At 38.9% G+C, this 27,106-nt stretch overlaps 4 protein-coding genes across 5 annotated transcripts; 3 read left to right on the top strand and 1 right to left on the bottom strand.

Moving 5' to 3' along the window:
* The first annotated feature begins 1,013 nt into the window (after nt 1-1,013).
* znf593 (zinc finger protein 593) lies at nt 1,014-2,513 on the top strand. The gene is made up of 4 exons (XM_033987873.2): nt 1,014-1,070; nt 1,567-1,767; nt 1,845-1,907; nt 2,203-2,513. Exons 2-4 carry the CDS (start codon nt 1,568-1,570, stop codon nt 2,327-2,329), a joined length of 390 nt encoding a protein of 129 aa, XP_033843764.1. The 5' UTR covers nt 1,014-1,070; nt 1,567; the 3' UTR covers nt 2,330-2,513.
* A 1,182-nt stretch (nt 2,514-3,695) lies between these two features.
* selenon (selenoprotein N) lies at nt 3,696-7,027 on the top strand. The gene is made up of 12 exons (XM_033988344.2): nt 3,696-4,111; nt 4,559-4,676; nt 4,757-4,887; nt 5,067-5,279; nt 5,345-5,469; nt 5,564-5,701; nt 5,781-5,862; nt 5,938-6,126; nt 6,202-6,307; nt 6,423-6,535; nt 6,607-6,708; nt 6,788-7,027. The coding sequence occupies exons 1-12, from the start codon at nt 3,917-3,919 to the stop codon at nt 6,953-6,955; spliced, it is 1,680 nt and encodes a 559-aa protein (XP_033844235.1). The 5' UTR covers nt 3,696-3,916; the 3' UTR covers nt 6,956-7,027.
* Nucleotides 7,028-7,409: 382 nt separating this feature from the next.
* si:ch211-15d5.11 (nuclear receptor coactivator 7) lies at nt 7,410-18,596 on the bottom strand. Of its 2 annotated transcripts, none has more exons than XM_033988678.2 (16): nt 18,439-18,596; nt 17,646-17,851; nt 17,163-17,359; nt 16,851-16,894; nt 16,315-16,404; nt 15,081-15,242; nt 14,006-14,137; nt 13,751-13,935; nt 13,047-13,375; nt 12,353-12,509; nt 11,766-11,937; nt 11,552-11,668; nt 10,843-10,995; nt 10,672-10,767; nt 10,253-10,326; nt 7,410-8,917 (listed from the first exon to the last, which is right to left on the bottom strand). In XM_033988678.2, the coding sequence occupies exons 2-16, from the start codon at nt 17,702-17,704 to the stop codon at nt 8,782-8,784; spliced, it is 2,103 nt and encodes a 700-aa protein (XP_033844569.1). In that variant the 5' UTR covers nt 17,705-17,851; nt 18,439-18,596; the 3' UTR covers nt 7,410-8,781. The 2 variants fall into 2 exon arrangements, with proteins under 2 accessions (XP_033844569.1, XP_033844568.1); XM_033988677.2 differs by having other exon boundaries at nt 15,081-15,245; nt 18,439-18,548.
* mtfr1l (mitochondrial fission regulator 1-like) lies at nt 18,581-22,435 on the top strand. The gene is made up of 8 exons (XM_033987955.2): nt 18,581-18,967; nt 19,202-19,342; nt 19,427-19,534; nt 19,609-19,718; nt 19,902-20,116; nt 20,641-21,010; nt 21,356-21,500; nt 21,575-22,435. Exons 2-7 carry the CDS (start codon nt 19,328-19,330, stop codon nt 21,471-21,473), a joined length of 936 nt encoding a protein of 311 aa, XP_033843846.1. The 5' UTR covers nt 18,581-18,967; nt 19,202-19,327; the 3' UTR covers nt 21,474-21,500; nt 21,575-22,435.
* The last annotated feature ends 4,671 nt before the right edge of the window (nt 22,436-27,106 follow it).

The raw sequence follows: 27,106 nt of genomic DNA on the forward strand, positions 1-27,106 counted from the left end.
GCATTAAGTACAATTTTTGTTCATCTTATTTTTAGACTTAAAATGAAAAATAGAGCATGGGGAACACCATAGTCTCCTCTCTTAATGGGAACACTGGATATTTTATTTACTGAGTCATTAATTTAGTTTATTTAAGTGGACATACAGGTTCAGTGTACATACATATTGTGCTTAAAAATTTTTATTGTGACAGACTACTACCAGGGTCAATCAGAGAGGCTATTTCTCGTCTGTAGCTGTAGTTTCTGAACAAGTAGGTCTACTTGTTACAAAATAAACACAACAGTGTATTTCTTTAAGGGCCCATATTACTCTATTTTCTGATCTATGTTATAATGTTTCTTCCTCATCACAAACATACCTGGAGTTGTGTTTTGTTTTTGTGTTTTTTTTTTTTTTTTTTTTTCATTCACACATGTTTAACACACAAACCTGGCATATTTAGACTAAGTTCTTCTCTCAAACAGAAAACAGCCAGTTACACCTTGTGATGCTATTTGATAATACAGGAAGTGCGCCACCCTGTTTTAAACTCCATACTTTATCACTAGAATCATTTGGATCATTTCAGCCCTAGAACTGCTAATCTCTACTGAACAAAAGACCGCATCACAAGGTTGAACAGAGTATTTTGAGCTTTGGAGATTTAAATAGACATAGAAAAAAACGAAAAAAAAAAAAAAACTCCAGGTATGTTTTTGATGAGGTAACAACATTCAAACATGGCATAAAGCTCACGAGAGACAATTTTGCATAATATTTTATTTTATTTTTTTACTTACATGAATATATATTTATAAATAACGGTAAATCTGCATACAGCATGTCACTAAAAATAGAAAAATAAGTATCTTATGTATAATCACATTTCATGTGTATGCTCCACAAATTGCATGGGATGAAAATGTTCAAATAAAATAATTTGTGCTGCAAAAATTTGCTACAAAATATCCATGATAAACGTTATAATTTTACAGCTGCTCGTATTTGGCGCCCCCTTTAGGTAACTGTCCGTAGTAGCCCGAATTTTGACCCGGAAACGCTCCTGCTGAATACACGTGTAGAAGAAGGTAAGCGAGTCTCGTAAACAAACCACACAATTTTGACCATAAAGTCTACTTTACACGATCAGCGATAATGTATATAGTGTTACAGTTTTCTTCACAGTGTACTGCTGCTTTATTGTAATCCTGATACAGAACATCATGACTTTAAACTGATTTTAGCTGGCGCTTGTTTTTTCAAGGCCGCTAAACAGATGTTCATCACAAATGTGTGTTTTTCTCGTTGTAAAAAGAAAACCATAGTACCAAACTGTGCTAAAATAAGTTGTAAAACAGTACTAAACACCAGTAAAATGTGTATTTGACGAAGTACTTCACATGTCTTCTGTTGACATATCTCTGTGCACGGGACTATAAAAATATTATACAATTGTAAAAGAAAAATTATATTTAGAACAAACTACTTTTAAGGGTGACATGTAGGTTAATAGGAATTAATACAAAATTATTGTGATAATGTTTTACTGTTCCACTGTGATAACCAATTGTAATGTTGTGCTAGAATGGTAAAGTCCAGACAAGTCGGAAATCACAAAAGTGACAAAAAGAAGCACATTGCAAAAACATGGAAGACCAAGAGACGAACCAAGGACCTGGATCAGATCCATGCCGACATGAAGCCAGAGGTGGCAGCCAAACTGCTTAACCAAGAGGTGGACTACGACGTAACTGGAAATGCCCAACACTACTGCTTGCACTGCGCGTAAGTACACTCAAGCAAAGACTCAAGGAAAAGTTTGCACTACTTATTGAAAACGCATTGTTTCTATTGTTTTACAGGAGGTATTTTGTTGACTTGAGATCTATGAAAGAGCACTTCAAAACTAAAGTCCACAAAAGAAGGTTTGTACACAGTATGTTTGTAATGGCTATCATTAATGCACTTGTTCATGAAGTTAAGCTTTGTGGGTGTATTGCCATGTTGGCTGCATTTCAGAGCTAGGTGTCATGTGTGCACTGATTTTAAGTTTTCAACAAACTTGCTTTGTACAGTTAAGATTACATTATAATGTCTAAACCATTGTAATGTAGCATACGAGCAAAATATATTCTGACATACTCAACGTTATAATTGTAATAGTTATTATAACATTGATCAACATATTCACAATGGCTCTTGTCTTCTCTTTTTCTCCAGATTGAAACAGCTAAGTGAAGAACCATACACCCAGGCAGAAGCAGAAAGAGCAGCTGGAATGGGGTCTTACATTCCTCCCAAAAAGGTTGAAGTGAAGACACAACCTGTTGAAGAAGCCATGGACTGATTTGTAAACATGGACTCATTTCTAAATATGGACTAAATCATCAAATGAGAAGAGGAAATCCAATCTAATATATGTGTACTGCTATGGTGCAATCATGATATTAGAATTTTTGCCACCACTCAGTCTTGCCCTCTCCTCTTTGTGGGTCATTGCTACTTGGCACATTAAAGACCTCAGACCCGTATACTGAGTGTGTGGAACATACAATAAAAAACAAGAAAATGTTGCTTGATTATGATTATGCAGTGTGAGAAAGCAGCATTCTCAAGTTCTCATATTTTTTCTTCATATTTCTCAAAATGAAATATTACTGAAAAGAAAATATTCAACTAATCTATAAACTGTTGACCGTTTCCAGCTACTGCCTTTTCATTTACACCTGAGTGAATTACTTGCATGAGTACTAGCAAATTTTTCATTTCAGATTTTGTTGTTATCATACAAGAGATTTAAAACAAACCTTTTGTGGAAATTCCTTGTGCCATTTTCTTAAATTTTCATGAGTAAGACATATTTGTATTAGTGATGTAACGTTTGTGAACGAGTTGGCTCTTTTGAAGGTTTAATGTGAACGGTTGGAACCGGATCTAATTTTTTAAAAGAGCCACATCTTTTTCTTTTAAATTTGTATAAATTTTTACCCATATTAACATAGAATCAACAGAAGAATTAATACAGAAGGAGAGTATAGCAACATGAGTGAGAGATTTGCGCACAGAAAACATATTTGGCATCGTAAGTTATTTTTTCAAGTATTATTTTTGCAGTGTCACATTGATTTTAGATTATACATAATTTAAAAGGGTAAACACACTCCCCCCTCAGTATGACCCCTTTAAAACAAGTCTTAGCCTTGGTCGTTTCTCTGTGATTAGTTTGTAGATGAAATAAGTTCTTACATTGGTTTCTGTCATATAAATAAATAGTTAAAGGACCAGTTTTTGAATGGCTCTTTGAAATGAATGAATCCAAAAGATTTGGATCCAAAAAAGAGGTCAAAGTCCCATCACTAATTATTATAAATATATTAAAGTTTTGCATTTTCTTCCGCAGTGTGCTGTAGTCAGGACACACAGCCTCATTACACAATAAGTCTTGTAAGAAAAAGAATGTAGTCTCTGGATTTTTTGCTAAAGAGAAGGAAATTTGCGGATGTTTTTTGGCAGGAAACCTTATAATTGGTATGTTTTCTGCAAATTACCCAGTTATTTAGTGTTGTATTGAGTAGTCTAATCTATATCCGGTTTACCCTTCAAATTAAAGCACATTCAGTTGTGTTATGTTAGTAATGATGGTCTATGGCGCGAATCAGGCTTTTATTTTGTAAAGTCTTTTGGTACGTTCAGGTTGTCTTTTTTGCAGCTTCACGTGGCTGTGTGGGAAATAAACCCTGTGTTGTAGCTAGCCCCCCAGAACCTGTCCCAGCTGTTGCCTGTCTTCGAGTATGAGCGCGGCACCGGGTTTCTGACACTCCAAACCGCACATTTCTGATATAAATTGAGAAATGTTAGAGTAAACTTCGCATCAAGGCTAATGTTTGACCACATGCCTTATCTTAATTAGCCGCAGTCAAGGAAGGAGGTGGGGATGGCCGCCGACGTGGATAAAAGCCCAGATGGGGACGAGAGCAGACATCGTGTGCAGAATGGATCAGCTCGGCCCGGGACATGTTCTGCGTCGTGGCTCCGGAGAGGAATGTGGCTCCTGATCCTTGTCGGTGCTGCGCCTCTCCTCGCTTTTGGAGTCAAGTACTACAAGGATGCCCAGCTTCTGAGATGTCATGTAAGCTGCGCATCTGTGAAACTTTTATCAAGTCGCTCAGAATCTTTGGAATGAGATTATTATTTAGGACGGATCATCTAAATGTGTTTTTTTGTGGAGTTCCATTCCCCTACACATAAAACAGTGTAGGTAAAATGTTTACTTGTTACTCCTACTTCTCTGTCACAGTTAGCTCTCAGTTGGTCTTTCCCACCCCCTTCCCTCCATTGTAAGTGCACTAGTGGGCACGCATCTATCTACTGTCTGCACCACTGGCCTCAGGGCTGCTGAGATTCAACTACTGCAAAATATATTAGAGAAGATTTTCTACTGTCATTTCTTCTGGTTTTGATGCTCTCCTCCTCATACTGATTATTGCCCCAGTTTTGATTCAGTACATGACACTAATGCCTACAGCGTGCAGCATGACAATAGGATCAGTGTAACATACTTGATGTGTGTCTGCAGGAGCAGAGTGTGCATGTCCTGGGAGCAGAGGGACTTTTCCTCTTCTCCTCTCTAGACACAGACCATGACTTCTATCTCAGTCCAGAGGAGTTCAGGCCTATTGTGGAGAAACTCACTGGTACCGCATTCACCTACTACCCACATTTAATCTCTGTGGTGATGCCAGTCTCCTGACTAATGATACACTTTTTTCTGAAGGAATTACACCCCCCACGGAAGTGGACGAAGAAACCATACATGACCCCAATGGAGAGACTTTTACATTGGTGGCTAAAATGCAGCCTCTTCAGCTTGATTCCATGACAAAGAGCAAGGACGGTTTCCTTGGGGTGTGTATTATTTTACAATGCTCCTTAGCTCATTCAGAAGCTCACTGATTTACATATTACTTACATGTACAACTCTTACAGTAAAAAACAAACGCTTCCTTTTGTATTCTAATTGTGGAGCAGACAATATAGATTGATTGTCTCACAAAAGAATGACCAGTCATGTTTTGCTTGTCCAGGTTTCTCACAGCTCTCTGAGTGGTCTGCGCTCTTGGACATCTCCAGCAATGCCCTCCTCCACTCTTTCGGCCAGCCAGTTCAGGGTCTTCTTGCCTCCAAAGAACAAAGTGGATGTAGGAGCCACATGGTGGGTGATTGCAAGTGAACTCAACATTTTTACTGGTTATCTGCCCAACAATCGTTACCACCCTCCCACCCCAAAGGGCAAAGAGGTAAGCTAATTGCTGAAAAATAAAAATGTGGAAAGTGGCAGTTTGTGACTAAAGGTCTGTTTCAGGTTCTCATTCACTCCCTTCTGAGTATGTTTCACCCTCGGCCCTTTATCAAATCCCGATTTGCTCCTCAGGGCACTGTGGCTTGCATTCGTGCGAGCAATGATTTCTATTTTGACATTTACTTTAGGTAAGCCCAGTTATAAAGGTATAACAATATAGTTGTACAGTTTTGAGGTGATTTCTCTTTAAAGTAATTTTTTTTGCTTGATTTATGTGTCCAGGATTCATGCAGAGTTTCAGCTGAATGAAGTACCAAACTTCCCCTTCTGGTTCACCCCGGGACAGTTCACCGGTAACATTGTGATCTCAAAAGATGGCTCTCATGTTCGCCACTTCCACCTCTATGTCCCTAATAATAGGTACAAGCGACTAAATCAACTGCATGATACACTACACTGTTGTGTTTCATGTTTTCTATCTTGCTTTCTGTGGACTCAGGTCTCTAAATGTGGATATGGAGTGGTTGTATGGCGCCAGTGAAAGTAGCAACATGGAAGTGGACATAGGATTCCTCCCACAGGTTGTTACCTGCCTTTAACACATTACGTCAGTCTCAGTTGTACCTCTGATGATGCATTTTTGTCCATGTGTGCAGATGGAACTGATGTCCACTGGCCCATCCACTCCCTCTGTTATTATCGATGAGGAGGGTAATGTTATTGACAGTAAAGAGAGCAACCAGGACCCAATCCAGTTTGTCTTTGAGGACATCATCTGGACCTCAGAGATCAGTCATCAAGAAGCTCTTCAGCACATGGAGCTCACTTATTATCCATTCAAGAAGGTTTGCATCTCTAAACCTTTGCAAATATTAACTTTCAGTCACAGTGTCAACCTCCTGTCTCTTCCTCTATCGCAGGTGGTCTACCTGCCTTTCTCAGAAGCCTTTGAAAAAGCAGCAGCAGAGAACAAACTTGTGCATTCCATTTTATTGTGGGGAGCACTAGATGACCAGTCATGCTGAGGTAACTACAGCACAAAATGCACATTTAGACCATATGTGTTATGGCTAAATAAAGCTGTTCATAAGTGTGTATGACTGTATTCTAATCCAGTAAGTGACTGTTGTTCTGTGTGTAGGTTCAGGGCGAACTCTCCGGGAGACAGTCCTGGAAAGTTCGCCCGTTCTGGCCCTCCTCAACCAGAGCTTTATCAGCAGCTGGTCACTCGTCAAAGAACTAGAGGACATGCAGGTTTGTGTCAACCCTACCATACAATAAATGCATAGTGTTTGTATTTTAATTTAAAGTCCCTACTTTAATAGGCTGATGAAAAGAACCCTGTGTTGAGTGTAAAGGCCCGCTTACACTTGGAGAGCTACAACTTTCCTGTGGAGATGATGGTGGCACTGCCTAATGGGACCATTGTAAATATAATTATTTTAAATTCAATGTTACTTTATTTTGATATTTGGACACTGATACTAATATTATTTGTATCTTTAGGTTCACCACATTAATGCTAACTACTTCCTGGATCAGACTGCCATGAAACCAGAAGAGGAAGGAGCCACTTTCAGTTTCTCTGGGAGCTTTGAGGACCCCTCCACGTCCACTTATCTCGGCTTCCTGAAGGAGGGCTTGGAGAAGGCCAAGCCATACTTGACAGAATAATATTCTAGATACACAGCTGCCTGCATTACCAGATCATCTCTCTTTTATCATCTTTGATACTATTTATTTTGAGGCCATTTGTTTAAATGTTGCAGTTACCTAAAAGGGAACTAAATAACAAGTTTGTACAAGCACTCTTCAGCAGTGGTGTCCAGTGCTCATGCTCCTACAGAGACGAGGCTTGTTGTGTCTAATTGTTGTTCAGTATTTGTGAAGGCTTTGCCTCAAAGCTCCCTCTTGGCTGGGCAAGGCCTGATGTTATTACTGAGGCAGCTTTAGGGAACACCCATCTTTGTCTCAGGGGATATAAACACCGTACAGACTACACTGCTACACATGAAATCATCACATTTTTGTACTTTGTATTAAAAACAAATGATGAACTATATAAACATTCAAAATATTTCATAACATAAATGTATTGTGCATTTTTTTCATATTGTGTGATTAATTCAATTCAAATAAGTGGTATGACAATGATTTTAATTTATCTCTTTCTGTTCTACAATACTTTACAATGTATACACATCCAAATGATTTATAGATTCAGTTCTACATTTAGCTGCACTAATGTTTGCTCAAAGCAGCAGTGCTTGATAGTGTGTTCCTATGAGCCTGCCAGATGTTTCAGAGATATCAGGAAAGCAGTTCTGATCAGTAAGAAGTCTTAGCAGAAAGGCCCTAGAGATGGTTGGTGAGAAAGGCATCTCATTATGTTTAGTATCTTTTTGAATAAGACACATTTAGTCTACAATTAAGACAGCATACACATCTTAAGAATGTCTCTAAGTGTGCTGATAATGTGAACCTTAAAATGACTTGAGATTCACATTAACATAACTAATTTCTGTAGTAAAAGAAAAATACAAATCTTACAACTGGACAAACGTTTTAGAGTGAAGGTGTTTTGCCGCTCATACATATACATCCTGCTTCAGTTCTGGTCAGATTGCTGGTGGACACTGCCTTATATCTGTTTGAAGGGAGGCGCTAACTACACTGAATCTACAACAAACATCTCCATCTCAAAGCCACTAACCACTCCTTTCAAGACAGTCAGGTACAGATCTTAGCCAAAGAAAAAAAACATGTAAGAGGGGCGTTAAAGAGGCAGTTTTTGTTAGGACAATCCATCTTTAAATAGGAATGGGAGCTTAGACATCATGTAACTCCTATTTATAACTCCATCCTCAGACTTCAGTCAAAAATAATAAGGAAACTAATAGTGATAGCCAGTATGCTAACAGGTGTGAGAGCACCCATTAGGTGTGATTATGCAAAATATGACTCAGCACAGTATGGCACAGTTCACACTTAATATAGTTCAATAGACCTAGCAAACAAACAGAAAAATGTCATTTGTAAACAAATAGGTGTGTTAGTTTCAGTGTAGTTAGCTCCTCCCTTCAGACAGATATAAGGGAGTGTCCACCAGTGATTTGACCAGAACTGAAGAAGCAGCAAAACATCTTCATTCTGAACCTTTTGTACAGTTGACAGAATTAAATGTTTCTTTTGTTATGGATCATACACACGACTGAAGGATTAAACAGATATAACAGTTTCTGGAGAGTGCTTTGAGAACAGTGGGTCTGTCTTCAGAAAGCTCCAGTTCTCTCTGACCACAGAGTCTATGCCTAACCCACAGGAATGAGTCTTGTCTCCAGCAACAGCGTGCTGTTCTGGATCAGTCTGTACTTTTGAGATTAAGATAAATTCACAGCATTTATGTCCATAGAGAGAGTTGGCCTATACATTGAATGAATGAGCACTTTCACTCGACGAGAAATTACATGTTGCTAGAGGCAGCTGATTGGAGCAGAGTCTCATCCAAAAGTCCACACCTCCAGCTCCATGATTCGAAAGTCATCTGTTTCTGAGAGGCAGCAATTATTGAAAGTGTAGCAGGGGCTACTGCGGCCTAAGTACAGATTCTCATCCACCCACAGCCCAAAGTGACCGCTGTGAAACACAAAAACAGTTACATTTGAAATATGTAGGTCCTATATTATGCAAAATTGACTCTTGTGAGCTTTAAGCCATGTTATATATACTATGTTATACTGTAATACTATAATACTATAATAGCTCCTCAGAAACAAACCTGAAGTTGAGTTTGTTTCAATCACATGTTTGAGCTTTGGAGATGTAGACAGACTAATAATGCAGTATCACTCAAAGTTCTCTGTTCCACCTTGTGTTGTTATGAAGTGGTAGTTTTCATATTAACAGATGCCTTTTTATGGAGCCAAAAGAGCCTCAAAACCTTTGAAACTGAAAAATAAAAATGGGAAACTGGAAAATCAAATTTTAATGTTGAACTGTGAAAAATAAATATTTTTATTAAAAAGTCAAGATTTTTTTTCATATTTTCAGGTTTTATTGTCAAGTTTAAATTTTTATTTCACCTTCAGATTTTTTTCACTTGCAGATCAACTTTTCAAGTTTCAAGTAATTTTTTTCAGATTCAGATTGAAATCCGTTGCTGCGGGAGGCAGGGCCTTTTTTCAGGGACCATGGGTTACCTGGCTTAAATGAACAACACAAAACTATGACTCTATTGGTCTTTTAAGTGACATTTTGAGCTACATTGTACTTTAAAAAGTATAATTTGCAATTTTCATGACATGACGACAGCAGCGACTCACAGCCCGCACAGGAGAACCGAATTTCGGGTTCCTCCTGGAGCAGCCCTGAGTATCCAGCAAAGCTTATCACTTCCGGGGCCAGAGCACCGCAGGCAGCACTGCAAGAGCACCGCAGGAGCACCGCAATAGTTCCACAGCAGAACCGCAGCATACCATAGAAGCACCGTGTGCTGCACAGAGGCAAAGCTGCAAATAGCTGAAGGGCTCCGGGCATGGGATTGTGGCTGTCTGCGGGTTAGGCTCCCCCTTTTTGAAACCGAGTTGTCAGATACAGAGAGGTGATCACTGCCCGAGACTAGCAATTCCAGGGCTGAAATTATCCAAATGATTCTAGTGAAGGTGTATGGAGTTTAATTGTGGAGCACTTCCTGTATTACCACATGACATCACAAGGTGGAACAGAGTCTTTTTCTATTAAAGAGAAGAACTCAGCCTAAATATGCAGGGTTTGTGTGTCAAATGTGAGAATAAAACAAAACCTAACTCCGGGTGATGAGGAAACAACATTATAACATAGATCACAAAATATGAGCCCTGTAAAGCCTTTCTTGTTTGATGTGACAAGCAGGGAATCACATAGGGAAGACTATCAGACATGCATAAAAAAAAAACAAAAAACACACATATAGACATTTTCCTATTCTATTACCTTCCTCCTCCAATAGCAAAAGAATCCAAGTCGCCTTTAATGAAGAAGGAGTTTTCCCCAGTCCATCTAAAACACTGCAGACACAACAATCACATTTTAGTTTCTTCTCGTCTTTTAAACAGAGTGAATGAAATGGTTTGTAGTTGAAGTGCTGAGGTGGGTAGTATTTGTTTTGTCCTTCAACCCATTAACTTCAAATTATAGATTAGATGTTACCTCCTGACAGTTACTCCTTAAGTTATCTGTACTTGAGCAGTACTTTTCCCAAATACTTTCTTACTCTTACTCATTTCTTGAACCACTACTTTGTACTTCTACTAGAGTAAAATTATTCTTACTTTAGTACAATTTTACTCTACTCTACCCACCTCTGTTGAAATGATACTAAAAAGTGATGTGAACATGGTAGATTCTTGCACCTTAAACCGTGGATGCAACATGAAGAGGAAAGTCTCTCCTGTGCCATAGAAGACTTCACTGGGTCTCAGGGGATGAGAGAGAAAGGCACCAAATACCTATCAGCCAGTCAAACATATTATCAAGAGATGCTGTTTAAACCTGATTATGAACCACAGTAGCACTACATGTACCTCATCGAGTGCATCCTTTATTACTATGATGGCCGGGGAGTCTGAAGTGCTGACTTTTCTGTACAGAGACTTGAGACTAGAGCCGTGGCGTGAAGTGCTGTATGTTAGTTTCCAGGTATGGCCCACAGTCCTGGGAGGCAGTTCCTTACAAAGCTGAGTGAGATCAAAGCAGAGAAAGGCAATAAAAGTCCAAATGGAAGGAAGTGGAGGCTAACCAGCAGCAGGTGGAACTGGGGCTAGCTACAGTGCAACGGATAAGGCTATTGTTAAATGTACACTAATACTATATACAGAAAAAGTACAACACACTGTATGTAAATAAGTCAAATATAAGTATTATATGCAAAATATGATCATAATAACAAGTAATAACAAAATCTAAACTACTTTCCAATATATATATAATTCTTTTTTGGGGGGTGGGGGTCTTTCTACACATTTACAGTTTCACATAGGATTCATTAACTCGTTCAGTGAAGACACATGCGCTTACAAGTGGACACATATGACATTCCTCAAAAAGAATCTACAAAATAAATGTCCTACAAATATGTGATTCATTATTCCTTTCTGTTTTGTATTTACAGTATGTATTATTGCTTTCTATCAATGTTACTTATTGGTATAATATAATAGTTTAGTGGAGTAATGTCATTACAAATTCAAATGTGTCACTGCCACAATTTCCAGTTAAAAATATGTCACTCACCTCTTTCACATGTGAAGCCTCTAAAATATGGCTGCACTCCACAATATTTTGTAGTCCTTCTGGCTCTTTGTCGATGGCAAGGATTGACCTTTCCCTGTGGTCGTCCATTACCACCATCTAAAAGCACACGGCCAGTGGAATAATTAAAAAAATGCTCTTGTGATTCAAAAACTACATAACATGAACTTGTTTGCAGCTTGTATATTCCTCTGACCTCCCAGTCTTCTCCTGAGTTGCGGTGTCGCTGGAAGCTTTCCTCCTCCTCCTCACTCTCGTGCTCTTTGTCCTCAATTAGAACAAATTCATCTTCTTCTTCCTCTTGTGCCCCTTCCAGTAAACACAGGTCTGGTCGACATTGTGTAAGGTAGGCATACAACTCATCCGAGCTGTCGGGATAAAAGCCATGTTACTTGAATAGCATACACGGGCTTCTTCAGTCATTTGGTTAAGAAATCAGTTGAAATGTTTCCCTTGCAAAGGGACTCCTTCAAAGTGAATTCTGTTTGCCTTAAAAGAATACTTGATCAATGAGTCACTTTCAAGATTTCCCATTAAAACCATCAGAATGTCAAAGATTAAATGCTTTTGCTGTTACCTTTGTACTTTAGTGGTAGTCAGAGTGGTGGTGGTGTTTGGATAAAGGTCAGTGTGTAAACATGAAGCATCTGAGTGTTTATGTGAAACTACAATGAGCCATAGGAAACTATAAGAAAAACTATTCAACTAAGACTGTAAGTAAAAACAATGTTCATAATAATCAAATGTATATGAAATGTCAAGATTCACGATGAAGAGTTTTACCTCTCCTGTGACAGTGCAAGCCATGTGTCTCTTTTCAGTAGTGTTTTGGCAGACCCGAATTGCACACCAGGATCCCTCCTCCTGCCTGCAGACAGCTGAGCCCGCAGCCGCACAAACATAAGGCCTCCAGTTCTGTTTTGCGATGGCCTTCCACAAGCTGGGATTAAAGAGGATTGTTATGGAGTCACTGCCATAGAGGCACAGCTTGTACATATAAAAGTATTGTGTCTAGATATGGTTTCACAGCATGTAATGCACCTCTACAATGGAGCATTTTCATTTACAGCCTGCACCAAAAAGTAGATAGAGGAAAGTTGTTTTTTGTTTTTTATTAAGTAGACTTGTAATTGCAGAAATACATAATCTGTTATTCTTGGCACATGCAACAAATGTTAACCATATCATCAAGCCATAGGGCATTTATCATGTATTATTACATACATTAGATTCAAAAAAATAATGAAAGTGTGTGAATATGAAGTAATGGCCATACTTTTCTCCCATGACTAAATGTTCTTTACTCTGCACTCTTCTCTTTAATGTTCATTTTATTATGATTATTTATGTTTTGATTTGTTTGTATTGTTATTTTAATGTCTTTCTTATTCTGTAAAACTTTGAAGTACTATGTGTACCAGTTGTGCAATACAAATAAACGTGTCTTGCCTTGCCCTAAATACAGTATAAGATTTACCTGTACTCTGCTCTTTCACAGCTGACGTCTCTTCCTCCGTCTTCCGTCGGCTGGCGGCCTCTGGTCCACCACAGCAGAACGTTGCAGCACTGCTGCAGACTGCTGCTGCAGTTGGGTCATACAGGCCATTGAGTAGACCACTGTCCAGCTCCTTCTCCACCTCTGCCATGTCCCTGCTGAGAGACGACTCCTCCTCTTCACCACCATCACACACATCTGTATCGCTTGGAGCAGAATTCACTGATGTAGCATCGTCTGTCTGACCTGGATGATGGTTTGTTTGGCTTTTGAATGGTTTTAACTTTTGGAAAAGGGTCTTTCCTTTTCTCCTAAAAAGACACAAATACAGTTCTTGTTGTTTCATGTTTTAGTAAAGTTATCTGAAAAATAAATTGTACCAGAATAACTCAGTGTCCCTTGTTGCTACCTCCTCTCACCTGTCTTTTACTATTACCCAATCACATCATATAAATGCACTTTCTCTCCCATAATTTAAAGCTACAAGACGCAACCCTCATTAACTCCATCTGCACCAAAGACATCAACCTCTGCAGCCACTCCAGCTTATGTCTAACTGCCGGAGTCTTAGTGTCTTGTATTATCCATTTAATAAGCGGTTCACTGCACATGGTTCATTGTCGGTGTCTGCTAGTCTCTCCTGGTTGAATTCATGTGTGTGTTTTCTTGTGTGACTCACTACTAACCTCTGCTGAGAAGTGTTGAAATGAACGTGGGTGATATCAGAATAGAAGGAGACTGAAGCCAGACTGTCCACTGAGCAAGACAGGACGTACTCTTCACAACCATTCTCTCTCACCAGGGGATGGGTCTTACATGGGTCAAAGAAAAGCTTATTGGAAGTCACCAGAAGAATCCCAGATACCACCCCCTGAACGAGATATAGAGAGTGAAAACCCAGTTGTACTACTAGATTCTATATGCTATTTTGGGGCTCCCACCTTGCGGTCAGTGATATAGCGGCAAAATAGCTTCAGATACGGTGTGGCGTCTGCTCCTTCACCCTCACAGCACTCAGGGGGGAGAGCCAGTAAGCAGAGCTGTCCATCAGGCATTGGCACTGCCTCTACATCCTATCAGAGAGGTAAAGTGTAAGTCAGACCTTTTGTATAATGCATACATTTTTAGATCCAAACTGTTCTTGGTTCTATGTTAAGAGTAATGATTTGATATATTTTGCAGTAAATAATAAAAAGCATGTCCAAAAGAAAGATTCAATTCTGTCGATTCTGTTTCACCACTCATCCAAGCAGCTTCTTCAGTTTTGGTCACACACTTTTAAGACAGAATCTGGTTCACCCAAAGGACAAAACCCTTGACAAAACCCTGGATAGTGTTTTTGAAATCAAGACATTTCAGTTCCAATCCAGTTGATTTTCAATTGTAGGGAGGAGATTTTAAAATGAAACTGCCCTGCCTTTGTTTACAATCAAGCTCTGCCTCACCTTCACCACTTCACCACCTGATTATAATTTGATCTCTCACTGGTTCAAGGCAAGAGGACATATCCAGATGACTACCTCTGAAACCTTTTCCACATAACAATACATACTGAAATAGCAAGTAGTGAACATATAATGAGCACACAAATGGAGAAACTTATTACTGCGCACCCAACATGCCAATAGTGCAAAAGGGAGTAAACATCTACATACACAAACTCACAACAATTAAAACTGCAAGCTTAATTCTAGTGAGATTTATTTCTGGAGTTTGTTTAATGTGTGAACAGAATCCTATTTTTAGAACATAAATCACAAATTTAATCGCAACTGCAATGTTTCTCAGAAAAATCACAAATTTTTTTCACCCAATTTTTTCACAAATCGTTTACCCCTAGCTGCTTGCACAAACATGAGATATTGTACTACACTAACAGCAAGATTTATAAGTTCAATTTAGCTCTGTGATCCGGGAATACTTGACTATAAATAGACAATATGCTGACAGCTCTTTGCCTTTCACACAGTGCAGGTCTCAGGCCAGGACATAACAGTGAATGACATTTGTGCTTACCAGTAGTTTGTCGTATTCTGCTTCAGGTGATGGGGACTGAGCTGTCAAAATGTCTCCTAGTTCTGGCTTGGGTTTAGAATGAAGGTTGGAGTTTGTTGTTGGTTGTAGTGGAGACTCCTCTTGAGTTGCAGATAAGGTCTTCTCCTTTGGCACGACCAGCAGCTGCTTGAGAAAAGACGCCATGATTTGCAAAGGCAATGACAGTGAATGTGACAAGGCTGAGTTACTGGAGGGATCACTTCCCCTTTCCCCAGCCCACATCTTCTGCATGAATCTGTTTGGACTTAAATCTTCTGTTACCACCCTCCCTCTGCATGAGGTGTGCATGACGTTGATGTGGCAACAGGGCCCGTATTTATGACAAACAATATACCAGTGTGTGGCATTTTAGTGAGCTAGCAAAACAAAAGATAATGTCCTTGTGTATCATGAGGATAAGTTTTATGATGTCATGATCACCTGATTGACAAACACACTTCCTGTCTCCAGCAGATCCCAGTGACATGATTGTTGTCAGGTAAATGTATTGTGCCCTATTGTTTCTATTGTTATTGTTTTATGTAGGCCTCTGCCCTCCACCTGAAATCCTGACATCATTAAATCCTCATATATTAATGTAACCTATTAAAACACAAATAAAAGATTTTAAGTTTCCTAAAAATATGTTGATATGAATGCATAAAGTATATTGTGACAGTAAATGGAAAATGAAACCTTCAGCTAGAATAGTGAAAATCTTACATCAAAACAACACTAAACATAAAAGTAAATCCAATATATTCAAATCACTGTTCGAGGAAAAAAAAAAGCTTTATTTCATATAGACCAATTAAGATTTTTGATAAAATTAGATTTTGTCTTATTGAAAACTAATAAAATTGCTTTCGATGATAATTTCCTGAACAGAAACAATACAGAATTTTAACACAAAAGAGGATTGGCTGTGGACCTCTTGATTAAAAAGTCCCAATAATCATTGAGTATTTGAGATACAGGTATAATGAATCTCAATATTGATTAAAACTCAATTGCTTGCACAGCCCTATTCAACAGTATTTAATGCATTTTAGTGGAGGCCAACTGTCACATCTTTTATTTGAATAAATAAACACACAGCTTTAGCTGTTCAGGTGTAAACTTATGGATGAAGAAATATAGCATCCATGCATATCTACAGCCCCTTGAAGGCATTTACATTAAATCATAGTTTCTAGGGTAGAAAACAAAATCTTACTTCTCGAGGGATAAGCATATCTGATGAACACGTCTGAGATGAGCTGTGGAACTGTGATGAAACACTAAAGACTGTGTCCCCAGAGTGGCCCTGTGTAACAAAATACAGTCCGTTAAGGGGAGGTGCAAATGAATGTGGCCTGCTTGTCTAGAATTTCCTATGCATCTCCTGACACAAAGATACTAGTCAAAACTGGCACAAACCTTGGAGAATATATTTTTCTGATATTTTTTGTGGAAAAAGCTCTGAAAAAAACTCCCTTTAGGCTTCCCCATTGTGCCACCTTTTGACTGACAACTCACAAGAAACCAGATGAACATTGAACTTTGAACTCTGTCATAGATTACACTCCACCCCACAAATATCCATGCACATATCTATACAGCTGTTTTCATGTTGAACAGTTGCTGCCACCTATTGTTAGGCAGCTATCTTTGGGCGATATACTGGAGTGATACAGACACAGTGGGAACGATAGAGTAAACATCTTACCAAAGACTTAGTTATTATTTAACCCATATAAAAATCCTTCTAACCTTGTAATTTGGGACATCTGTACAGTTTACTTCCCATGGCGGTCCTAAAAAAAATAAACATAATAATATTAATTTATTATATGACTAGGCGCAATACAATAATTTTTGTTATGAGACAAACAGGACATTTAAAGATCATAAACGCCAGTACTTATAATACTTGTAATACTCATACTGCAAATGCTTTGACCTGGTTTAATTTCCTCAATAAAGCTATTATTTAGAGAGAAATACTATGTTTTCTAGCAGTGACTATTGTAAAACCTTTACTGATCCAAATGGGAAATGACTTGGTTGCTTGTTTTAGACTACCTTGCAAGTAATACTGGCGGAGCTTAGGATTTCGGATGTGAGGTGTGTGGTTCAGTGGTCTGGCTGACATAGGCTGCTGCCTCCTCTGGCTGCTTGCTGTGGGCTGCTGCAGAGCTGGGGCCAGGGGCTGGACCTCCCATGTTCTCGTAGTGAACTGTGGAGGCTGAGACACGCCTGTGGGCAGCTTAGGCCCCAACCTAAAGATAAAAAAACACAACACATGTAGTTTATATGCCTAAAACTGAGATTACAGACTATACAAAGAAATTCATTCAAGATGTGAACACAACCAGATTCAGAAGCTTGATGATTTTATACAGTACCTATCGAGAGAGAAAAACGTCATAAAGAAATTATGAAGCAACTGCTCTCTAAGCAAATGTGAAACATTTACTCTCTTTATACTTCACTTTATAGCTTTTTATGACTAAAATCTCAGCCTGATCATGCTGTTTTCGTTTAATCTGCAAAGAAATATGTGACCTGTTCTTGACGTTGCCAAAGTAGCTGGTCCTGCTCTTGTTCTGAGGTTTGTGATCCATGGCTAAAGTCTGTGTCTCATTTCAGATGGAGGCATGGTTGGATTCTCCTCTTGATGCCGCAGAGCAGTGGAGAAGGTCAGGGCACCACCTGGTATCCTTCTTCTTCCTTTTATTTCCCATGTCTGTCATGTGCCACAGTTACAGCACCTACACAAACAGAAGCACACACTCTGGTCTGATTTGAGTAGTAAAATAGGGGAGATCACAGCTGCATAGAAAGTGATCAGTGTTTAGGAGCTCTTATAGTGAAAAGGGTCAAGTTTCCAATGGTCAATACTATTAGGCTCACTGCTGAACCATCAGTATCAATGCTCTATAGTAGAGCATACACTACACAGACAGAATTTTATTGGGTTTATTTAGGATTGGGTGTAGTGTGCTGTACAGTGACACACTGACAGTTTTAGCTACACATATAGAATTCAATTTTGTGGAAAACAGCTTAGTTTTATCCATAGACTGTACAGTATATATATTTATCTCAGCATCATTCTCGACAAGGCATAGGCAAATTACGAAACATCATAATCACTAGGCCTAAAATGTGCATAGCTTTCACCGAAGCAAGAATAGCGTATATTCTATCGTGCAATGAATGATTCAAAGAGCCTATTGACTGCTGCACACCTTAACAGAAGAACTAGGCGTCCTAATAGAATACCAGAGACACGAGGTAGCCCGCTGCAAGACCAATATCAGAGGATTATACGTAGAAAGGTATGGTTTGTTCAGACCTGTGCAGATTAAATCTTCTGTCAACATCCCAGGTGCAGCAGACACTTGAGAAGACTATAATGCAGTGTTTTGGTTCCACTGCAGATAGCGCCACCACCAAGGACCACGGTACATCACATCCACATCACACGGCGCACGTTCACGTCAGACCCCGCCCACGTACAGCGCTCAAAGATGTTTATGTGTCAAGAGAATTCAAAACCGACAGACGACTGGGTTATAAACACTATAAACACTCAAGATAATTAGCAAAATATAACCCGCTCTTGTCCTTTTATGACAGAATAGAGTAGACTCCTATTGGTAATTGCTACATTGCACTATTTTTTTTTTCTTTTGTTACTATATTCTGTGCATTTATTACTTTAGCCGGTGGATAGCGGGGCTCAGCCAATCAAATCGTAGGAGTAGGACAGACAGGCTTCCGGCCTAAACAACGACAACACAACTCTGAAAGACGAAGAGGAGAAACTATTACAAATATACCTCTTCCTTGTTTTATTTCATGCGGCCAGTGTCAACATTGAGGTGCGTCTCTAAATTGTTTTTGCATTCATGGAGTTACACAAAATACATTTTGGTCACGTTTGTAGGTTGTAGCTGAGGTCATGCAGAGCCGTTATGCTAACGCTAACACAATACAGTTTTTTGCACATTGGTTTCTCTTCAAATTCACCAGGTTTATATTTGACGTATAGTTTCATGATATTTATAGTTATGCAGTTAAGGTTGTAGTTAATTAATGACTAAATTACATCCTAGGACTTGGCAATTCATCAAAGATGACATCTGCTCACTGAGGTGCTGAGCCCTCACTTACACAGCCCTCAGTTACACCAACCTTAGGTGAGCTCTGTCCCTGGAGTGATAACCTACTGAACTACCAACATGGAAACGGATTCAGTAAGTATAACAGCTTGTCAGTAAAATGATTGGTTTAGTTATGACATATTTAATGGCGATTTTGTTTGTTTTTTTACTTTACAGGATGTCATTCCCATCTGGCAAAATAAGCCCCACGGATCCACACGTAGTGTTGTGAGAAGAATAGGCTCTACTCTTCCTCTCAAACCTCCTCAGAGGGCATGTTTTCAGGTATTGTTATAATTTAGCTGGGTCCACTGTTCAAGACTCATTACATGCTTATAACATGAAATGTTGTTCAACAGGAACTACCAGGCCTTCCCCCTCTCCGTCCTTTGGATGGACCCATAGTTCCTACTTTAGCAGATATAGCTTGGATTGTTGCAGATGAAGAGGAGACGTATGCAAGAGTCAGGTGATTGTAGCATATGCCTCCTGTGCATCTTCTGTGTAAATACATTTTAAATTAACATTTAAAAATAAGGAATTACTTACTTGCCTAAAAGATCACAATAAAAGATCACAATAATGAAATGCAAAATTACTACAATGTTGAATCATTTAGTTCGTTTGTGTTTTTTTTTTGTTTTTTTTCCAGGAGTGACACCCGTCCACTGAAACACGAGTGGCGGCCGACTCCCCTTCTAGTTCTTCATAGAAACTCCTCTGTGCCCAACTTCAGGCGTGAGGGCTTAAAAAGAATGGAGGGCCTTAAAAAGCCTGGTGTTACCGCTTTGAACCGGACCACAGCTCTGCAGGATGAACTGAGCAAACTGAGGGCACAGATCGCTAAGATTGTGGCAAATGACACAGGTACATCTGCACAAACTATGAATGAATGTCTAGTTAAAGAGTGAAGTTATCAGATCTCAGAGATGGGCTCGAAGTAACTGAGGCATCAGTGATTACAGAGATGCATCTTAGGTACTTTTATTCCACTGTTATTGTATGTTACTAAGGCAGCTGGTCTGGCTTTTGATAAAGCACTTAGTAGCTGGCATCAAAGCTCCTACAATTTATACAGTCTTTCCAACATGTCCTGGATTCACCTCAGAGATCTTATCTCTAGTTTCATTTTTGCAGGCTATTTTCATTTAACTTAAGCTACCCTTTACATGTTTTATTGTTGGATAGGGATATTTTTTATGAGGACAATTGCCTCATTATGTTTACTTTTTTAATCAAATAAATGCTGTCCAACTGGCATACATAACTGGAAATAATTTGATGTTCTGTTTGCCTGTTTCCACAGTCTGGTCTAAAGCATAGAAACATCTATTTTAGCTAAATATTAAATCAAAATCACACCAATGTATGGAAGTTTTGTTCTATTTCAGGTTCTAACCCCCTGACGCCTGACTTGTTGTCTCCTGATGACACCAGTATGAGTTTCTCCTTGGCTCCGTTTGAGGCCACTTCCTACCAGCCTGCTGCCACAGCTGCTGCCTCTTTTGTCATCAGTGATGTTACTGAAGAGGAGGAGGAAGAGGAGGAAGATAAGGATGTGGTCTCCATGGTGTCGGAACTTGTGCCTGATCCTCTGCCACCTGTTTCCATGACAGCGTCTGCCACTTTTGACCTGGACAGACCCAGCATGGACTTTAGGGAGGCAGAGGAGGACACTGTATCTCTGTCCAAGTCCACCAGCTTTGCAGATGTTATGGACATCTTAAAGGATATGAACCGTATGAAGATGAGCAAAGACAGGTAAAACAGTCCCTGTAAATATTTTAACATGCATGTTTGTTTTACAGTATCTGCTCAAGTGAAAGTCTGTGGAAGTCTGCAACTGACCTTAGCCCATCCTTTACATTACATTTCAATGTTTTCCAGTACTTACTACTGTGTTACCAAAAATATTTCCTACCTGACTCCATAGACTTGAGCTGTGGGGTATGAAGTAAACCCCTGGTAGTGAATCATTTGAAAGCATAGTTATATTATGTCATTGTGGTTGTACCTCCACACACTATACACTGCTTTGCTGAAAATGTTCCATTAGAACTTCATTCTAGTAATAAGTAGGCTGATTTGTCATGCTTTCTTTTGTAGATACAACAGGGGATGTACATCACTGAGAGAAGAGGATTCAGCAACCCTAATTTCTGAAGCTCTAAAAAGAAAATTTGTTCTGAAAGATGATGATACTGCAGGTGGAAAACGGAAATAGCCTGATCTCAAATGCTGTCTGCTCCATGTAAGTCCTGACACACCACCTTCTTCATGTTTCTGTTACATGTGATGTCAGAATGAGTTTTTATGTACTTTTAGGTCTCTATTCATGGATTACATGGATCAACATAAACCTCTAAGCCAAGGAAACTTAACAGCTAGAAAAGCCCACACTAGCTCCCAGTTGCTAAAAACAATAAAGGAACCCATAGTAGAAGCAATCCTCTTCAGATGTGCTGTAGTACAGAAGGGACAAAGCCTGACTGGACATACATCTGCTGTCTGTGGATTTCCACTAGAGCATGGATTTTTATCTTCAATTATACTTGAAGATATGTAAAGTGTGAATAATCAGTTCAGAAGTTTGGAAGAGTGCAAATGTGTACAATGTGTTCTCTGCTTGTTCTTTGGCACTAGGTATGTCTGTTCTTACTGTATCATTCTGAGCCCTGCACTCAATGGAATGCATTCAAATGTGCTTGGTGGAGCCACTTTATTTTGATACTTCATTGAATTAAGTGCCATTGGTTTGTTGTGAACCCCACAATCTTTGTACTCTTTTTTGTTTTATTTTTAAACTTTTTTTTAATGATTTCACCTTTAGTGTTTAAATCCTTCAAAGTTCTTGCCGATTTCAATGTCATCCCCTCCCCCAAGTTTCCATTTGACGTATGACTTGTTGTTTGAACAAAACTGAACTTAAAACTCTACCCATTATTTATCATTAGCTGATGTATGTATTTGACTTTTATGAAATATTTCATTGGGTGGTTGCTAGCACGTGTTAAAAAATGGTGAGAAAAGAACTCTTGTGGATCTGCTCCTTTTGACATGGTTTTTGTTTTTAGTAACATATCCATTTTGGGAAGTTACTCGTTTTGGTTGTACTGTCCTGAAGCTGAGCTCACCGCCCTTGCTTGTTCTAATAATTTGTAAATAAAGATGGGTCGAAGTTTCAAATGTTCTTATGGTACCTAATCGCCTCATGAGGGCGCTACAGACCAACAGCAGCTCGTCAGTGTACATATTTGACAGCGTAGCTCTGTGCCACACGTGGCCTCTGGACAGGTGTAGTTATGCGTAATGCGTGGGTAGGCTGCAGCCAAACACTGTCTGGAACTTTAGAGGTGACTCTACATTTATATTAGTGGATTGAAATCTAATTCTAACACAGTGCTTCCTCTCTTGTTACTATTGGGTGCACCAGCTGCTGGTAAGTCTGTGCATTTGAAATGGTGAAGGTTAAAAGCGATTTAGGCATAATTACAAGTCCATTACCAGGTAGCCTATAACATTTTGTACTCACCTAAACAGCTCTACTTAGCCGTGTATTTCACTGGTACATAAACCCCCAAAATTAAGAGAAGAGAACCTTTATGCGTCCTCTTATCCTCTCTTCTGGTGCCTATAGTAAGTGGACAGTGTTAGTGTTTGATTAAGCCTGCATGAGATATAGAATTGAATGATGAAAATCAACAACAATAATAATAATAATTTTGCTTTGTGTACTGTTCACATTCTGGGACCTGAGCCAGATGTAGATACATTCATACAACAGATCTGGTTATATCTGAATGAAAAGCCTGCACAGTGTTAGTGTTGTATCCTATAGCTCTCAGTGTGTAGTATTATTTATTTCCAAGAAGACAGTTAACCCACATTTTGTTCTTCCAGGATGATCTGGGCCTTAGTGAGTTGGAATCCATTTTCTATGGAAGTCCTTGGCCTATTTTGTCCCTCATCACCTCCATCCTGGACCTCATACCTATTTTGGACAAAGAGAAGCTGTGGGGAGCTGTTTGTAGGGCTCTGTGTCAGCGCTGCCACGGTAAACCTGCAGATTGCAGTCAGGTTTGAACTTCACCAGAACATGCTTTCAAACATATGAGAGCTTTACACTGGTCCTTAGCTGCTAAAGATCTGCAGATGGGTTCCTGCTCCTGACAGCTCTGTGGCTGTGCCTTACCTAATAACCAACAATAGGGGTTACAAGGTGATAAAACAAAGAAGAACATTTTTTATGCTTCAAAAAATTCAGTATATTTAAATTATTTTTTAGCACATAGTCTAGACAATGACAGTAAATACATGTTTTGGTTTGTACAAATTCTGGCAAAATGAAAATGACTGATTCCAAATATTTATATACAGTGTTGACTAGAATGGAGTACAAAGTAGTGATGGGGCTGTGTGCAGTGGTGGACATGTTATGTAGACACTAGGTGAAGATGGTTGGAGTCCACAGTGGGTAGATCAGAGTTTGGCTCAGGATATTTTTCATCTTGATTTTTAAAGTTCTGGCGTTGCTGGCCAAGTTGAGTAGATTATATTTTTTATTCTTACAGGGAAAATATGTGATTTATAGCTTAATTTCTATAATAAAACCAAGTTATATGCAAATGCCTTTAAACTATAACTAACTATAACCATCTTGAATGTGGTAGCCCTCGAGCCTGTGATGTGGAGCATCAGTCACTCTTTCATCCCTGTCTGTCTGCACCTCTCTCAGAAAAAGCCTCCACTGTCCTAAATGACTCCCAATTTCACCCAGAGCCTGTCACCACTGGGGCCATTTGTCACTTCCAGTGTTCTCCTCTGCCACAGGAGAAAATGCATTTGTGCTCTTCTTTATGGAGTGTGAAGGCTTTGGTTTTGATGGATCTGGTCGATAAATATGTCTGGCACTTATGAGCTGATGCAGAGGACAACGGAATCTCATTTACACCAAGCAGGTTTTCAGGCATCTCACATTTTCATTTTATTTTAGGAATAAAAAAACAAACAATTAATAGATATTTTAGAGAGTTGCTCAAGGCGACAGTGGCTCAGCGTTTGTCCATTTATCCAAAGGTTTGATTCCAGCTCCCAAAGATGAATGCTGTCATTGTGTCCTTGATGGTGGAAAAGCAGTATACAAAAATGTGATAATTTACCATTTTTTTATTAGCTAGAGTTGATTGCACATTTGACGACTGAATGCATTGACAAAATAGGTTAAGAGCTGGCCTGGGAATCACAAAGTTCCTCACAATTCTATACAATATACAATACTATTTTATAAGAACCAAATATATTTACCAACTGTATTTTTTTGTTAAAACCACTTGCCATAAAAGGGACATATTCACCCCTCCACAGCTCAAATCGTACCTCCTTTCATTGGATCCAGCTCCTCTCATGGCCCCCATTGATTTACCACATGCAAAACATCTACATTGTCTTCAAATGCGTGTGCGTATTTGGTGCTTGTTTGGTTGGAGTGTCATCTTCCATTTGGTGTCGTAGCAACCGTCAACTGAGTGAGTGTTTGACAGGGTGCCCCCCTCCCCGCCAACCCCACGCATCTCCCGCCCACGTCACACACACACTCATGACTCATACTTACTCTATACTCTACGTGCTATTTTGGGGTCTTTTGAGGGGCTTCTTTAATATGTCTGCATCATTAGCGGACCTCGGCTGTAAACATGATGGCTTTGTGATGCTAAGTTAATTGTTCCCAGAAATGGTTATGATCAGAGCCCCCATATTGGATCATGTAGTAGGTGGATTAAGTGATCAGCTTTCAAATGAGCGTGCCTTATAAGGATCAAAGATTGTGTTAAGTAATAGTTTTCACATAGGTTTTTTTTTACGCAATTGGATGACACATTACCCTTTTATGTGGCTACTGGTACTGTTTTTAGAATGATAATAAAAAATACTCTTTATTTAGACAATAGAATGTGATTTTCAACATTTTTCAGATTCAGTTTCAGTTTCAATTTTATTTATGTAGCGTAAAAAAGAGGTTCAGCTGCCCTAAAGTCACAAACAAAGTAAAATATATCAATAATACAAAACATAGGAAAAGAACAATAAAACATCAAGATATCCTGTGCAGCTAGTGTTAAATGCCAGGGAGAAGCAGGCCTGTCACGATAACAAAGCACGATATATATATAAAGATAAATATTGCGATAAACGATCAAATTGAAACTACTTCATTCTACTAATCGTTTTTTTAATGTAGACAGTATTGACAACATGAACACTATAGCTAATATGTAATGTTTACTAATTAAGTAAAACCAGTGGAAGTATTTTGATACATTTTTGTTCTCTTTGGCACATTATTATAAAAAGTATTGTCTCTTTTCTTTTAACTTGACATTTGACTGAATTTTAACAGTTTTGAAGCTGTATTCCCCCACACTCTACCACCTGCGTAATGATGCTGCATAGTTCAAGCATCACTTGGAGAGAAATCCCTCAAAACTATCTGCCACTTGTCATAAAATTAGTGTAAAATCTATCTATAAATATAGTTGACATTTTGGATATTGTGATAAATCTAAACCTTTTTCACCAAACGTATTAACATCAACTTGAATGGACAGACTGTGTAAGAAAACACACTTCGGGGAGATTAGAGTCTTGAAATTCTGATGATTCTGAGCTGCATGAGGGATAGTATTTGCTTTTTTGTACACAATGTTCTAGTTACAAAGATAGAACGTCTTAACGCTCCCATATAAAATGATATTGAGAGTTTCATAACCAATCTCTCACTGAAGACAACACTGGTCTAATCAGGGTGAACTGGATGTTAAAGCCCCTGTTTTATTTTATGTGATTGAAATACACCTAGAATTACTGTACAATTTCACAATGTAGTATTCATAAAAGGGTTAAAAGTAGAAAAGTAGGCCTTCTGTGATTATAGTTTACAGTGGGAATTTTTTGCTTTACTAGAGCCGCATCTGTCTATACTTTCTACTCCACTACATTTTTGAACTGGACTAAAAATGAACAATAAACAGTACTTCCTTACAGCAAATAGTACGCAAATCGATTTAGTGCTAGTTTCTATTAAACAAAACCAAAACAATCAACAGTTCCTTATCAAAATCACATCAGCCGCTTAATAGTTCTCAAAATTGGTTTATATATCTGTGTAAACTAGCTTTTTTTTACTCTAAAAGGGCGGAAGTAGCTCAGTTGGTAGTGCGTTTGCCCACAGATTCGAAGGTTTGCGGTTTGTTTGTGGTTTAGCTGTTAGACCTACTGACCCACAGGTTGGCAGTCCAATTCCAGCTCCCGCAAATGAATGATGCTGATATCTCGGATACTTAACCTTTCTCAATCTTTATGCTGTAGTTTTACATTTTGTTTGTCATGTATCTGTGCAAAATGGTGACAAAAATGTGCGGTTTTATGTACAGGGTCTACTTCACAGCCATTGCCAATAAAACCAATAAGTTCATTAATAATATGAAAAGACTCGCTGAAGTTTACTAACCAAGAGATCTTGAGTTGTCAATTTAATGAGATTTTTAGTGAGAGTGAGCCAGGACGATGCAATCACAAAGGGACAGACATGAAAGACGATGGTTTCTTTATGAGGCCAGGCTAAACTCATCCCTTTACTGTACATGTGTTATTAATTGGATCCAACCATCACCACCACCACAGCAGCCTTTTTTTAGCCTACCACAATATCACGCCTGACCACTGAATTCATTAGACGCCATACGCAGACAAACGCCTCAAAGGGACCAGGTTATAATTGATTTTCTCGTGTGGTCAGTGATAAATCACATTGACGAAAGATGAGAGCATTTAGACAAAGGAGCGCAGATTGGCTGGCGT

The sequence above is a fragment of the Periophthalmus magnuspinnatus genome, chromosome 22, assembly GCF_009829125.3.
Source record: "Periophthalmus magnuspinnatus isolate fPerMag1 chromosome 22, fPerMag1.2.pri, whole genome shotgun sequence".
NCBI lineage: Eukaryota > Metazoa > Chordata > Actinopteri > Gobiiformes > Gobiidae > Periophthalmus > Periophthalmus magnuspinnatus.

Coding starts and splice junctions, on each gene's coding strand:
- mtfr1l (XM_033987955.2), top strand. Junction 19,535..19,608: donor CTCAGAGGGCATGTTTTCAG/GTATTGTTATAA, acceptor GTTGTTCAACAG/GAACTACCAGGCCTTCCCCC. Junction 21,011..21,355: donor ATGAAGATGAGCAAAGACAG/GTAAAACAGTCC, acceptor TTTCTTTTGTAG/ATACAACAGGGGATGTACAT.
- si:ch211-15d5.11 (XM_033988677.2), bottom strand. CDS start 17,704: ATGGATCACAAACCTCAGAACAAGAGCAGGACCAGCTACTTTGGCAAC. Junction 16,895..17,162: donor CCGCCAGTATTACTTGCAAG/GTAGTCTAAAAC, acceptor TATTTTTTTTAG/GACCGCCATGGGAAGTAAAC. Junction 8,918..10,252: donor TTTGCTATTGGAGGAGGAAG/GTAATAGAATAG, acceptor TGTGTTTCACAG/CGGTCACTTTGGGCTGTGGG.
- znf593 (XM_033987873.2), top strand. CDS start 1,568: ATGGTAAAGTCCAGACAAGTCGGAAATCACAAAAGTGACAAAAAGAAG. Junction 1,768..1,844: donor CACTACTGCTTGCACTGCGC/GTAAGTACACTC, acceptor ATTGTTTTACAG/GAGGTATTTTGTTGACTTGA. Junction 1,908..2,202: donor ACTAAAGTCCACAAAAGAAG/GTTTGTACACAG, acceptor CTTTTTCTCCAG/ATTGAAACAGCTAAGTGAAG.